Source organism: Protobothrops mucrosquamatus, unplaced genomic scaffold (assembly GCF_001527695.2).
Source record: "Protobothrops mucrosquamatus isolate PMUCROS unplaced genomic scaffold, P.Mucros_1.0 scaffold1513, whole genome shotgun sequence".
Taxonomy (NCBI): Eukaryota; Metazoa; Chordata; class Lepidosauria; order Squamata; family Viperidae; genus Protobothrops; species Protobothrops mucrosquamatus.
Genome location: NW_015387685.1, coordinates 198,493 through 213,897, shown reverse-complemented (window position 1 = coordinate 213,897; position 15,405 = coordinate 198,493). Strand labels below are relative to the sequence as shown.

The following is a 15,405-nucleotide window of genomic DNA, read 5'->3' as shown; positions in this document are numbered from 1 at the left end:
AGAAACAGGTTTGGTTGCAAGTAGCCTTGTAATTCAAGGTGCTAATCAAAGGCTCATGAAAATAGTGCTTTGTAGATTTTGAAGCATTGTTTCTAATTTCATAGAATTGTTACAAATTCATTTCCAGTTTTCTAGTTTAGTGTACAATCTTACCCTAATTCTATTCAGACCCACTTCCCAATTAGAAGGAGAGAGAATAATGGATGGGATCCAGCCTATTCATTTATGCCTTTATATGATGCATTTAATGGCTGGTTGGCTTGCAGCTTATGTGCCAGAGTAAAATGATACAGATGTTCAGTTGCTTTCTTCTCCCCAAATGCAACAAAATTATGCACCCAGGTGTTTTGGGTGTGCATGTTCACATTGTGACAATGTTCCCAGTTGCGTAAGCAATGGCATTACTGCAATTACATTTTCTTTCTATTGCTTTCAAATTAGTTTTAGAAACATTTGCAACAATCTCTCAGGAACTGAAATAGAAGCCTTAGGAATGTAAGTACTATGGGATTTTTTTGTGTGTGTGCATTTTTCTATCATGTGTCATTTATAAAGGCTTTCACATACTCAACTGGCCTTTTTCTTTGCCTGATATTTATAGATACAATAAGAAATATTATAACTGTGCTCTTGGGCTCCCTCACCACCCAAGATTCTCTTCTTACTCCCCAACCACGTTAACTAAATCTAGGATAATTCATATTTTCAGAAAAAAAAAACACAGGGGAATGTTATACCATTATAATTAAGATTTAATGAATATTTAATGCCTGGATTGTATTTATACATGAGATTAGAGTAATGGCTTTCAGTTTAAAATATGTATCAGTGAAAATGAACAGTCTTGCTGATCCAGAGAATCACATTTATATATATATATAAATATATACCTCTGGGAGAGGTATAAACAAGCTGTTTATTGTTAAAAGAATTTTAAAACAATAAAAACAACTATTTACAATATTAAAAAACAACTTAGCTTTCGCTGTAAATAGTTGTTTTTATTGTTTTAAAATTCTTTTAACAATAAACAACTTGTTTATACCTCTCCCGGAGATCGAGGATTGTGTTATTGAACAGATATGCCCGGGATTCACATTTTCGCAGTTATATATATACTGTGTGTGTGTGTGTGTGTGTGCGCGCGCACGCGCTCAAGTGACAAAAATGCCAAACAACAGCTTTGATGAAAGAAAGATATACTTTGAGGAGAGGCAGTTTGCAGGATTTGACATATTTGCTTTCTGACAGTTACTAACACATACACCTGGCAGCTTCACATTTATTAAAGAAAACTGTAAATGATACCAGATTATAGACATGCCCTCTCACATATCAGAAAATGAAAGTATTTTCTACTAAAAACCCTGCAAGAAGTAAGAGCAGTTCTTAAATTAAGCACCGCATTTTCTTTTCTCCGAGAAAGTTCATTTCCTAACACTGTTCTTCTGTAATGGAAGCAGCCATTAAGTTTGGTTTATTTTCCAGAAAGGTATCAGCTGTGCAGTTTTGGTCTTGAGACAAAAATCAGTATACCTGTTACTGTTCATACAATGCAATACCATACAATACAATATAGCACAACACAATGCAATACAACCCTGCTGAGTTGGGAATGAATAAGGATTTCTCTGTACTTCCTCTTCACAAGTCCAAGCCATTTTCATATAAGATAATCCAAATAGCAGCGCTGCTGCCTCATAGACTCTGGAGATCTGAAATTAGGGCAAATTTATCACTCTATTCAGCTTTATGCTGTTTGGAACATTCAACATATGAGCATTTTGGATTGCCTTTCCTTAGCTGGTCTCACACTAGAGTCAACTTTCCAATACAGGTAGTTCTCAACTTACAACTGATCATTTAATGTAAAATGTTGCACTGCATTTTACAACAACTGCTTGGTAACCTGTTCATATTTACAACTGGTTGCCAAGTGACCTGCGATCATGTCATCACCATTTGCAATCTTCTCTGCCGGCTTTAATAATTCATCAAAAACATCTTGGGGATAGCTGCAGAAAGCCAAAATAAAAATATGGAATGGATCTGGCATACTCCAAAGGATTTAAAGACATATGTTAGCTGTATAGGAACCAATACTTTTCAAATCAGACAGAAACATTGTGTAAACACAAAGCAAGTGCATTCCAGTTTTAAAGCTGGGAAATGAATGACGGAGGATACATTGGCTTGATAGGCTGGGAGGAAAAGGCTTAAGCTTTAGTGTGTTTGAGGGGGGGCTTGGCTGTATCAGACTGAAGTTTTGAACACATATACGACTTATTTCTTGTCTATTATTAACAATAGTTAATCTAGCAACATCAAGACTGCTAACATTTCTTCTGTTAACTAGCTCCTAATACAGGCTGAGTTTCTAGAAAAATAGAAATGTATATAGCTATGCCCAATTTGAAGTCTCACTTAGGGGAGGTTATTCAATAGGGTAGATATCATTGCAGAGAAGACCCATTTCAGAAAGCAAGTAAAGCAGGATCTCTTCCAAGGACTGAAATTGTGCGGAAAGATGAAAAGGCAAACTCTATTGTGTTAAGTAAACATGGTCCAAGTACTTCATGGATTTATATGTTAGAGCAATACATGGAGATCCAACTATGTTGGTATGATATGTGTATATCATAAGACATACAAGTGAGCAAAGTTGTTCTGTAGCTTCTAACCAATTTCAATGACAGACTCACATGGAGTACATTATCAACCTCGAGGTTGGATCTGATATACAAACTTGAATTGATAATTGGTGATCTTAACCAAAATGATCACTTGGGATTCCTGTGATAATGATGAATCCAGGAGCATCATAATTGTAAACCTGTTCCTTTAGTGGGTATGCAACTCATCCAGAGCAGGCAATTCCCTAATCATCAGATTTGGGGATCACCTACTCATTATGCTTTTGCTAGTTTTTGTGTGCCTTTTTCTTCTGCCATTTTCCCTCTCTAGGGTAAGTAGAATAGAATTTGGATTAAGGAATGTAAATGCATTTTGGCATTTGAAGTGTTCCATATATTTTGCATTATTTAAATAGGGAATATTACAACAATCTTCAAAGGCAAATCTGTACTATTATTTCTAACTTGCAGACAAAGCAGTATATGGTACAGGGTAGTAGCAAACACAATAGGTCCACAGTTAGTATTTGTACTGGAGGCTTTCTATTTCACAGCTCAGCCTTTCAGTCCCAGCACTGTATCATCTACTAATAATGAACAGATCTTCCAATCAACTCCTTCAGCTGACAGTATCAAAGAATTTTTCTTGAGAATTGAGCTTTGCTACTGCCTTTGCTACCATCATCTATTCTGTTGCATCCTCATGTCAAAATTGCTATTTTATCATTTTATTTTACTTTTTCCCACAGATGCATGATTTAGATTACCGGTAGCTATGCAATTAATAGGCATGTGTATGTGCGTGCGTAGGGGTTAGATCAGGGGTGTCAAACTGCCAGCCTGCAGACCGGACGCATCATCCGAAAGCCGCACCCACCCCATTGCCGGCAATGGCAAAACTGTTCCGAGACGTCTCGCGATGTCACGTGACGTCACCAGTTTGACATGTCTGGGTTAGATATATTAGAAAATTTTCTTATTACTTCTTTTAGAGCACCATGTCTAATTGCAGAAGAGTAAAGAATGGGACAAAATAGGCAAAAAAAAAGCCCCGCCCTACTCTGTATCACCCAGTCTAAGAGAAGCTATAAACCTAGGAGGGATGTGCTTGAAAATGCTCAACAAGGAAATAAAGTACATAATTCTTTGCTCTGGTAAAGAATGAAATGAATTTTTGAAAAGGCAATGCTAGCTTTGTACAATTCACTGCCATAAGAACATAAAGTTCAAAAATCACTCCCAAGAGGTAATGCAGACTGAATAAGCTAAACAGTTTATTACTGCCCATTGCCTAGCAATTAAATATGGTGGATTCAAAGGCTACTCAGAGCAAGGATTCTGCATACCAAGGTAGAACAGCAGCATTATAATGCACTCATTAATGGACTGGGTAAATATCAATAATTCATGAAGTCATATTCTGAGCAGAATACAGTATGAAGCTGTGGGTCATAAATTATTGTCTGAAACCCCTTTTGGGTGGCAAAGCCTTTAATTTAAAGGAGCGGAGTGTGAAATACCTCTTTCTAGATGCTCTGCCTGATGAATTAAGATGAAAAAGACAAGCCTTCAAAATGAGCTAATTCCAAAGAGCACTTTAATCATGCGCTATTCGGCTGACTGAAATAAAAGAAGAAAAATATTCCCCAACAGCAACAAGAGAAGCCGAGGAAATTGGCTTACACTGACTTAGACCTGGTTATTTAGGCCCATAGTGTCAAAGCTGATTAGCAACAACTCTCTAGAATTGTAGACAGGGGCCTTTTCAAGCTTATGTGGAAAAGCCGCAGTAATAACAGCAACACCAGTAACAATACATAATTTTCTAATATGCTCAAGATCCTATTAACAATAATTTAACTAAATTAAGTAAGCAGATCTAATCACAGTTGCACATACATGCGAACCACCATCCACATTGTCCAATCACTATATAACTTACTTTGCAGAATACAGATAATTGCACTGGAAAAAGAATAAGAGAACATAATACATAACAGAAATCATTTTCAGACTGAGACTGACTTCACCATAGAACATTTATACAATTTTGACCAAAATGTGAAGAAAATTGCTTGCTAAAAGCTATATGAAAGGTTCTTGGTTTCAGACCAAAATTTTGAAATTAAATGATGGTCTTGAAGCCACAGATTCAATGATCAATACAATTATATTGGAAAGCTATATTTTTATTCATGGTATTTTGTTTTTGATAGACATTATACAAGTTCAGGGCGTATGAAACTTTTCCTGCAATTGCAGTTGTAGGTAACATATTTGATAGGGCCAATGACTTATACACAAGAAAAAAAAAGATTTTCCCATTTCTATATTCTTAATCTTCTGAAGTCAGTAGTTTTCAACCAAGCTTCTTATGCCTTGGTTGAAATATAACATAAATATTGAGGCTACAAGGAAAATTTCAGGAAGAATATTGTCCACCTATGCTACTTAGATTTTCTGTTTTCATTATTCCCACTATTGCTTTAATTGTGGCCCTGAAGTCTACAGATGTTAGAGGAGAACTGCTAAATACTGAAATCTAATTGAGCTATTGTGCCTTGAAGAACCCTGCACGGTCATGATGAACACTCTGGTAATATCTCAAATAGTATCCCAAATGACTATTGGTAATTTGCTTAGCAACATCCTTAATTCAAAATTCTGTCAATAGTTATTGACTAGAACCACTCAGTTTTTCTGGTTTCCAGGTGCCTACTTTGAAAGCTTTAGAAGTTGAGTACATTGCAATAATACAAAATCAGGGCTAAAACACAGTCACTTATATTAGTATAGAACAGAACATAAAAGATCATGGAAAAGATTAAATGAAGATTAAGAAACTTTGGGGAAATATTTTGATCAGTGAAAAATTGACTAAAATAACTATTAACGTGGTTTTTTTTAACCAGATCTTTTGCTGATATTTTGATGTATTACTTTATTATTTTAATTTATATATCAACTGAATGTACTTTTCAAGATACTTTAATTTTTTTTCTTTTTATTTGTCAACTATACATTAATTAACCAAAAGAATTTAACACATTGTTATTACTCTGAAATCTAAATTTTGAAAGGGAACATTTAATATAATGGTACAGTTCACCTATTGTGATTGACCTGTGGTCAATCTTTATTTTCCATTGAGAGCTTTAAATCTATCTTCAACACATGCCATGCAATCAGATCCATTTTAACAGTATGGCTCCTGCAGTGGAAGATAAGATTTTATTTGATTGTTTTATCATACATGAACGAGATGGAGTAACATTTTTGGTACATTAATGTGCACTACGTTTTGCAACAATCACATGATCCAGAAACTTATAATCATGTACTGTGGTTAAGAGTTACCAATATTTTTAATCTTCCTTTACAATTTCCTGTTTCTTATGATGAGGTATGAAGAAGGAAGGAATTTTAAATGCATACTTTATTTAAATTGTCAGATCAGTCACATATCTTAAGTAAAACAATATCATAAGTAAAAAAGTTATCTTAAGTTATCATACATACTAAGGAATATAAATGCCTTTATTAAATAATGTGCATGCTAAAATTCACCTACTAGAATTAGGACAGCCCTGGAGCAATTTATAAATATCCTGGTTTCGGGGATGTTGGCAATTAGACTCACCTCCATAAAAATTGGTAAAATAAATAAATAAATAATAAAATATCCCTATAATATGAATCACTTCCTGAAATCCCATTTACCCTTCCCTGCCATCTTTGAACTTGCCTTTACCCTTCTTTCATTGTATTGATCTCATTGTACTAAACTTATTAAATTCTCCCATAGACTTTTAATGAATTAAGATATCTTTGTTAGCCTACAAATTGTAGATATCTACGTATCTATGGATTTGCGTGAGCCTAATATTTGATCCTAACAGAGCTGAGACTATGGGAGATCCCAGTTCATTACCCATCAATTGGATTGCACAATTAAATAATATGTTCTATAATAAAATCTAATAACAGTTAAAAAAAGCCTGCTCCAAACTATTCATATAAAAAAAAATAGTCAATAATTTTGGAAGCTCTTCAAGCATTGGCTTATATCCACTGTTAGCAGAAAGTAACTCTACAAATATAATACTTCACTAGTCAAACTTGGCATCTGGAGAAAGAGTCAAACAACTGAATAACCAGGAATATATTCACAACAGTCATCTACAAACACGTTTAATTAAAGTTCTCTTTTCCTGAAACTGTTATCTTTATTTTTTTTTAAAAAAAATCATGCATCTGCTAACATGTTATTTTTATATTTTAGGCAACCATAAATTAAATTTGTTTCCTTAGCATAGATCATATTCCTCCAGCTGAAAAATGAATATATAACACTTACAGCACTATTAGCATATCATCCTAGGAATACTTGGACACTACCCTAACAATATAAATACTATTTACAATAAATAGAACACAATGTTATTACACAGATCGAGTGGCTAACAATCTAGGGAACATCTGTTATCACTGCAACTACAATTATGAATACAAATTAGAAAGGATGTACAACCTACCCATGGGAGTTCCAACCCCATAACCTTTGGAATCTATCAGGCCTCCAATTTGTGTCAGGTTACAGTTCCGCTGTGTAACAAACTCGATGGTAGTTGACTCCATTAGGAAAGCATAATCAGAAGTGAGTACGCGTTGGATACCTTCCTCGTTGCTTTTGACAAGCACTGACTGTCTTCTGCTATTCATAAAGGCCCACATTTTTTCATACGTGGCAATTTTTGATTTCTGAAACAGAAATTAACATTAATAAGGACAACATGATTACAATATACTGTCAAGAGCTTCCAATTGTTTGAAACATGATAAATATGCTGGACCAAAGCATAAGAAGCAGAGGATGAAGGAAATCTGCTTTGAATAAAGCTGGATTAATTATTTTAACTAGCATGGTTCAACTAACAGCTGAAGATTCCAAGAAAATGTTTTATAAAAATGAAAATATTGTCACTGTAAACCAGACTCACATACAGAACAATATTTTGCTAGGTTCCTTGAAGGAATGAAAGTAAGACCAATACACTTGCAAATAATATTTGCAGCTTTGTAACTCAACATTTATCCATGCTTAATAGTAATAGCACTTAGACTTATACACTGCTTCATATAGCACTCTCTAAGCAGATTACAGAGTCAGCATACTGCCCCCAACAATCTGGGTCCTCATTTTATCAACTTTGGAAGGATGGAAGACTGAATCAAACTTCAGCCAGTCAGGATCAAACTCCTGGCAGTGAGCAGAAATAGTCTGCAATAGTGCATTCTAACCACTGTGCCGCTGCAGCTTAAGCATTCATGAAATAAAGATAGCTTCATGGCTAATTAAATTAAGAAGATATATACACAGGCAATGTTAACCTGATTATGAAGATATACCTTGGTCATTATTTTTGTTGGCTTCATTTTTAAAGGCATTTAAAATCACTTCAAGAATATTCTGCTTGCCCTGGAAAACAACTAATAGCATTTTCAGACCTGCATTTTTTTTGTAAAACCATCTCATATCATAATCCCACTTCTGATGCTGCTCATAGTTTTGCTTTTTGCAAATTGAAAATCCTCCATTTAAAATAGGGGAAAGACCAGATACAAAACCATGCATAGGTGTCTAAAGGGAAGAAAAAATATATAAATAGATTAAAAGACTAGAGATAGAAAATGTTCCTCTGCTAGACTAGGGATTACTATTGCTATCAGAAAAATCCGTAGCAGTTATTGGAGAAATCTGTAGCAGCTTTCTCCAATTTACTACCTCCAGAAGCACTTTGCATAAATAAACAACCAAAACAGAGCAGGGAGGAAAGGAAATGATCAACTAAAGGATCCAGAAGTAATTTACTCTCTCTGTGACAGCCAGGATGAGGTAGTAGTTAAAGTACTAGATTAGGAACCCAGATTCTACAAGGTTCTAATCTTCCTTTAGGCCACCTGAGTAAATGTGGGTCAGTCATTTTCTCTTGGTTGAATAATGTTGATTTACCAACACAAACTGGAACAGAGGGATAGATTACATTCCACAATTTACCATGAAGAGGCCTTCCATGGTCTCCTGCAGTGGATTAAAAAAATAATAATATTTTTTTTTATTCTGACTCAATCTCTCTTTTTCACTTGCTCCATCCTCACAGGCATATATAGAATATATAGCTATATAGTATATGTTATATACACTAGAACAAAACATGTCAAATATATGCATGACATAATAGGGACCCATTGGCATGGGGCCCCAATGGAGATGCTTTAGGCTGGAAGTGGGCGGGTGCAGAGAAAGCACCACTTCTGCTCCACTTGAGCCCTTGGGTTTTAGTCTGCATTTAATTGTTGTAATTTTAAAATTGTTCTTGTATTTATATATATTTTCATATTTTTATTCCATGGTAAACCAGCCAAAGTCACTTTCCATAGTGAGAAGAGCACCTTATAAATTTAATAAATAAATAAATACTATAAAGCATATGTGTGTACACATACAGTAGAGTTATGGTGCATGTGATAATAAACTCAATAGTGGCATTACAGTATTTTCTTCTTTTACAGATTATTCAGGAGAAATACATTAAACCTAAACATTCATTTTATATAAATTTGCATTATTTGCCTCCAGACAATTTGGATTCAACAATAATGTAAATTATGCAAATCTAGACTATTTTGGATGAAATGGAAATTTTGTCCCTTATTTGGGAATGATGCTCAGATGAAAATTTGCATTGCGCTCTTAGTCCACTAAGCTGAGGTTCATTAAATATATGTTGGTAATGTCATGTGCATGGTAACTTTGTGATTTAATAAACCACTACAGAGGCAATGTTTGCCATTTTACAATGACATTATTAATTTTTTTACATAATATAAACAAGCAAGGGAATCAACTTGATTATAAGATAAACTAGACACACACAAAGTTAACTCATTCCCAAAAGCAATACCTATATCTAGGGGGTAAACTTCTGTCTTCCCTAATGTGCTAATGTTCACTTTATATATCATTACTATTCTTGCTCTCAAATAGAAAACAAGCATAAAATTGACAGTACTGATTCCTCTAAAGCTGACTTGATTGGCATCTGTAGCTTCTGTCTCCGAGAAGAATTAGTAGTATGTGTGGGATTTAAAAAAAAAAAGACATTTATTCTGAATAAGGATAATTTAGCGTCCCTGCTGAGATACAGTTCAAGGCTTATTTAAGTTTGCCCCGGGAACTCTGCAAATCTATCATTCAAAACCCAATTGCAATGAAAACAAAATTTTATATCCATCACTGAGATAGTGTCAAGGTATGATACATTATTGATTGAAGGGGCATTTCAATAAGAGAGTATGGAGAAAGAATAGAATATAATGAATAAGGATCTCTCATACAGAAACAAGGGTTTATTGTATGAATTCCAATCTGAGAACAAACTACCTTTGCATTCATTCTGTATCAATATAACTACATAGCAGAGGAAAATACACTTGAACCTTGAATATTAGGTTCCCTGGGAAACAAAATGATTTCATCATGCGGAATAGAGGAGAAAAAAACCCTAAGTAATAAATTAATGTGTTAAAATAAATGGAGAATTTCTCAATCAACACACATCAGCATCTCACTTTTTTTCTGTCACAGCTACATCTCAATGGTATATGATTAGGTTTATTTTTCAGTGACAGTAACATAGAAGAGAATAAATCGACTGAAGAATTTATAGCAGGTTGTATAGCTCAGTGGTAACAACTGCATACTGTAACAAAGGAGGTCTTCAAACTGCATGCTGCAATATCAAAGATCTCAGCAGTTGTATTCTTTTTTAAACAATAATGTTCTAGTCCTCACTGTTATATTGTTGAGTATTTGACTATGGTGACAAGATTAATTATAAAGAAATTAATGTTTGACTTACCTTAAGTATACATTAAAATTACTAATAAGTGGAATATAATGGCATTTAATTATTAGGGCAAAAGACCTTGCTATCTATAAAAAAACTTGACAAACTTTAAGAGCCTAATTGTTACATAGAAGACCAATGCACTTAGTTTTAAAAAATAGTATATTGCAAAATAGGAATAATTGACATGTATAAATTGTTATTATTTTTTTAAAAAATGGGACGCCAGACAAAGACTAAAAAAGAAAACATTAATTAGGCTTTTTAAAATGCCTGTTTGCACCAACTGTCTTTTAGAAAAAAATAGGGAGCTCAATTATCTGTTTCTGAAAATTGCATGTTTGAGATCTTATAGCAGCAGCAAAAAAGAAAGGAAAGGAAAAAAAGGAACAAAGAATCTCTGTCCACACTGCCCTCTTAATTTGGACCAGCCCATCAACAAAACTGAAAGAGAGAATCTTTTGTTCCCATTAGAGACATAACTGATTCCTTATCCTATGGGATAAACCAAGAAATACAACTAATATTCTATTTGTATCTGGAAAGACATGTTGAATTTTCAAGGTACGGTCTCGCAAAAGGAAATGACAATGAGGCATTTGACTTCTAAAGGTAAGCTAATGTCCTATTCAATTCTCTGTAAACTGACTCACATAAAAACTTTTGTGAGGAAATGAATGTATCCATTTTCTAAGTAAATACTGAGTTTCAAAAAGGTTAAAAATTCTGACTGTCTTGCCTACTCCCCCAGCAATCTCCATCCTGCCCCGCTCTTCCCTTTAGTTATTGGCAAGATGGGCATTTGCCACAGCTTTTTTTATTCCTTATTTTCTACCTTTAGCTACCTTGTTTTTTGGCCATTGTGATTTTCATTTTTATACAAATGACACATCTATAGTCAGAGGCTGTAATTTATATTTCATTGTAATTCAACCATCCACACGTAAATATTCTAATGAAGTGACTTATGGGTCCTTTGGTGGTGTGTGATTTTATTTTACCTAAAATCAGATCTCACTAGGAATAATCTGCTCTACTTGAAATATTAACCAGAAAAGAAACCTGGTGGTAACAGAACTTAAGCTTATTTTCTCATCCTCATTCAAGAGATAATGTGGCATTTTAAAGTTATGATGTATGACATTTCATGCAAAAGAGATGAGACAGTAATAATTCTGAAACCCTGAAGACTATCCAGACTAGCAAGACAATTAGAGGTTAAAGAAGTCAAACAGTTCACTACCTGGTGCCTGAAGACGAAAGATATTGCAATGACATGCAGAAAAAAAGAGTGCGTTATAGCTTATTCAGCACTCATAAATTAACGATCACTAGAAGATAACTATGTGTCAGAGATCATGAATGTAAACATAATGAAAACATTGAGTTATCCCAAAGCTGGGTGCTTCTAGAAAAGCTGGAGATATAAGGCATCATTCTTAAAATTATTTTCTTATTCCAGTGATGGAAAGAATGTGCAGAGTGTTAATTTATGCATGATGGCATATATTAGATACTACTTCCATGCATTATGACCAAAATTAATGAAGTAATTGAGCACTAAACACTTGAAAACTATAAAGCAGGGGTGTGAAACTGCCAGCCTGTGGGCCAGATGCATCATAGCGAAACCATGCCCCCCCTTGACAGCAATGGCAAAAAAAAATCACTATATGTCCCGACACATCACATGACGTTGCGTGTTTGACACCCATGCTATAGAGCAAAGCAAAACAAAACAACCCTCTCTACAGGTAGTTCTCAACTTACAACAGTTCATTTAATGACCATTCGAAATCACAATGGCACTGAAAAAAGTAATTTACAACCACTTTTCACATGTCTACTATTTGCTGATTTCAATTTTACTAACAGTATGAAAATGTGCAGAAAAAAAACCTACCATAAGAAGAACTATGTGTCAAGGTCTACACAAAAACATACTTAAAAAAAAATCTAATGTAACATTTAACATTTTCTTTGAAACACCCTCTCACATAGAGAAAATTTCACTAGGCATAGAGCCAATTTACAGATTTTTTTTCTTGAGGTAGTAAAGTTTGTACACTTCACTTCTACAAACTATTTTTCTATGAGCAGCTCTTGAGAAAAACTTCAAATACAGTCACATTAAAGATATGCTAATACCTGCCAAAATCCTAGCCATTTGGAACCAAAAGGGTTTGGTTCCCAGTAAACATGTCTAAGACTGAATTTCTACTTGCTTGAAAACCCAACAAAGATTAAAAATTTGTACATTTGGAAGAACTTGCCCATTTGTTATTGCTTACAAAATATATTCCCTTTTTCTTGCCTCAGTGTTGTTTTGGGAAGTATACATACTCTTAGCTATTGTACATCCAGCACCAGCTCTAAACTGAGATACCGTACAATCACTTTTACCTGGATTCTTAACACCTAATAAAGTCAATTCACATTCACTGATATAATTCACAGCTAAGAATCAGATCGTGGTGGCTCTCATGGTTAGGACGCTGGCTTAGAGGTTAGCAAGCCTTTGTTTGAGACCCGAGTATTGCTGTGGGGTGGGGTGAGCTCACATCCTTCAGTCCAGCTGCTACCAGGGGCATGAAAGGAGCTCCCAACTGGGTGTCCCCCAGACAATGGTGAGTCACCAGCTAATTCTTTCAATCTGGAAGTGCCTTGGTGCTTCTGACACAAGTGCAAAGCTAAGAACCATCATGTTACTACTGACCAGCTACTGTGATCAACAGCTGAAGAGGCCTGTTGCCTTCAGGTGCTTCTTAGGAGCTTTTACAAACCACATATTTTATTACTGAGGGTGAAATTTCTACTGCAGAATGGATAAGTTTTTGGTTGGCAACTCTTGGTACATTTCTATAGCCTGCAGCTTTGCTTTACAAAACAAAACAAAGAAAAAAGAAAAATTGACTTATGACCACACTGGAGACCAGAATTTCCATTCCTAAGCAATGTGATTGTTAAGTGAAGGTCTCCAATTTTACAAACTATTTTTGCCATTGTTGTTAAGCAAGTCACGCGGTCATTAAACAAATCCGGCTTCCCCCATTGACTTTGTTTGTTGGAAGCTGGCTAGAAAGGTTGAAAATAGCAATCATATGATCCTGGGACACTGCAGCTATTGTAAATGCAGACCAGTTGCCAACACTCAAATTTTGATTGTGATTGTGGAGATGCTGCAACAACTGTAAGTGCAAGGACCAGTTATTTCAGTGCTGCTGTAACTTTGAACGTTTGCTAAACAAATGTTTGTAAGTCAAGGACTACCAATAACAACATCAAGTCAGCTGGTGGTCCTCCAGAAGTACAAGATAGGAATTAATGACATCTTGATTCTAAACTTCTATCGTTCTATGACCACATGCAAAAATGGCATAAACATGTAGCACATTGCATGTTTCTGGTGTGCTAGTTAGGTGCACTTCTCATTTTGAATATTCATTCATGAGTAAAGATATATTTATGAGTAAAGAATATTCATTTATGAGTAAAGATATATGTGTGTGTGTGTGTGTGTGTTAAGTTGTTATATATTTTGTGGGAGATCATGCTGTACCAAAATAGGAATGTATCCATGTCAGTAACATAATACTTATTTTTGTCAATTAAATATATATATATGATGAAAGGAACCTGAATCTCATTTTCAGGCCATCAACAACTATAGTACCGTACTTTATATGCATTTTTCAAGGATAATGATCAAAGATGAAAGATTATCTGACTGGTCTTCTCCACTGCATACTTTTCCCCCCTTTTTGAAAAAAAAAAATCAAAACTGCTGAGACTTATAAGGCTTTAAGTGAGTCGGTCGATTTTGCAGGGTCAGCACAAAACTGATATAAAAACACAGTTCATACGGTGTTCTCTCTTTTGTAATGGCAGTTTTCATGGTCCACAGAGCAAAGATGAAAAAAGGTAGGAAAGGAGCACCTGCTAAGAAAGGTGCCTCACAGAATGAAGAATGAAGTGCTGGGCAAAATAAATCCTGCTAAGCAGCCAACTGTGCTGCCAAAAAAAAAAAAAAAAAAAGTGAGACGGGAGGGATGAAGGATGGTTGGCTTTAAAAAGCAGAAGATAATTAGATTAAGTGTTCAAAATGTATTTATTTTGTTACTGACGTGGATAAGATAACTCTAATGAATTGATGGTTAATTCTAGATTACTCCATTACCTTAGGGAAGCTTCCTACATGATGATGTTAACTAATCAAATTTATCCAACAAGAAAGTCTATGTAAGAATATTTTATAAAATAGAAGCTATCAAAGATGCCAACTCAGAAAGAAATACTTTGCTATGCCTGATCTGCAACGATGCTTCTAAAATCAAATGCTTTGCAGGTAATGTTTTTATATGATAGTTATCATCCTGAACTCTATGAGTCTCACTTCTGTGGTAGCAATAAATACAAGTGGAAGGAAGGGCAAAGAGCAATTAAATGCTTTGCCATTTAACTGGCTTAGAGGCTAACTTTTAAGAAAAAAAAATGAATCTAAGCACTTGCAAAATTGTGAAACAACTTTATATATTGGGGAAAGACCAATCCTTTAAGCTTCAGTTAACAAAAGTGTTGGGACTTTTGCAAATGGATCACCACCACAAAAGAAAAGAATGCTTCCAACAGAAGATAAAAGAGGTCCAGGTTGAACTATAGAAGTCTTGATGCTTTCTATGCTTGATAGTTTGCTTACAGACATTACATTTCCAAACTATCATCAGTGCAAAGAAGAGTGGTGTTTGCTCTCTGTTTAGCTTGGCTTGCCAGTTTTGGTGAAGGGGTGGTTTTCTCTTTGGTAGTTCCTTGATTGAGGTCTTGTTTTCTGCTTGACTGTTTCTCTGGTGTTAATTCCAGCTTAT

The 15,405-nt window shown here is 34.8% G+C and overlaps 1 protein-coding gene across 1 annotated transcript in view; it reads right to left on the bottom strand.

Annotated features, from left to right (window-relative positions):
- Positions 1–15,405, bottom strand: part of LOC107293132 (glutamate receptor ionotropic, kainate 2) — a gene marked incomplete at its 5' end in the record, with an annotated part of 213,078 nt that overhangs the window by 22,117 nt on the left and 175,556 nt on the right. The window contains one exon of the mRNA XM_015822266.1: positions 7,169–7,394. Within this exon, the coding sequence (XP_015677752.1) occupies positions 7,169–7,394 (226 nt within the window). The remainder of the gene's footprint in view (positions 1–7,168; positions 7,395–15,405) is intronic.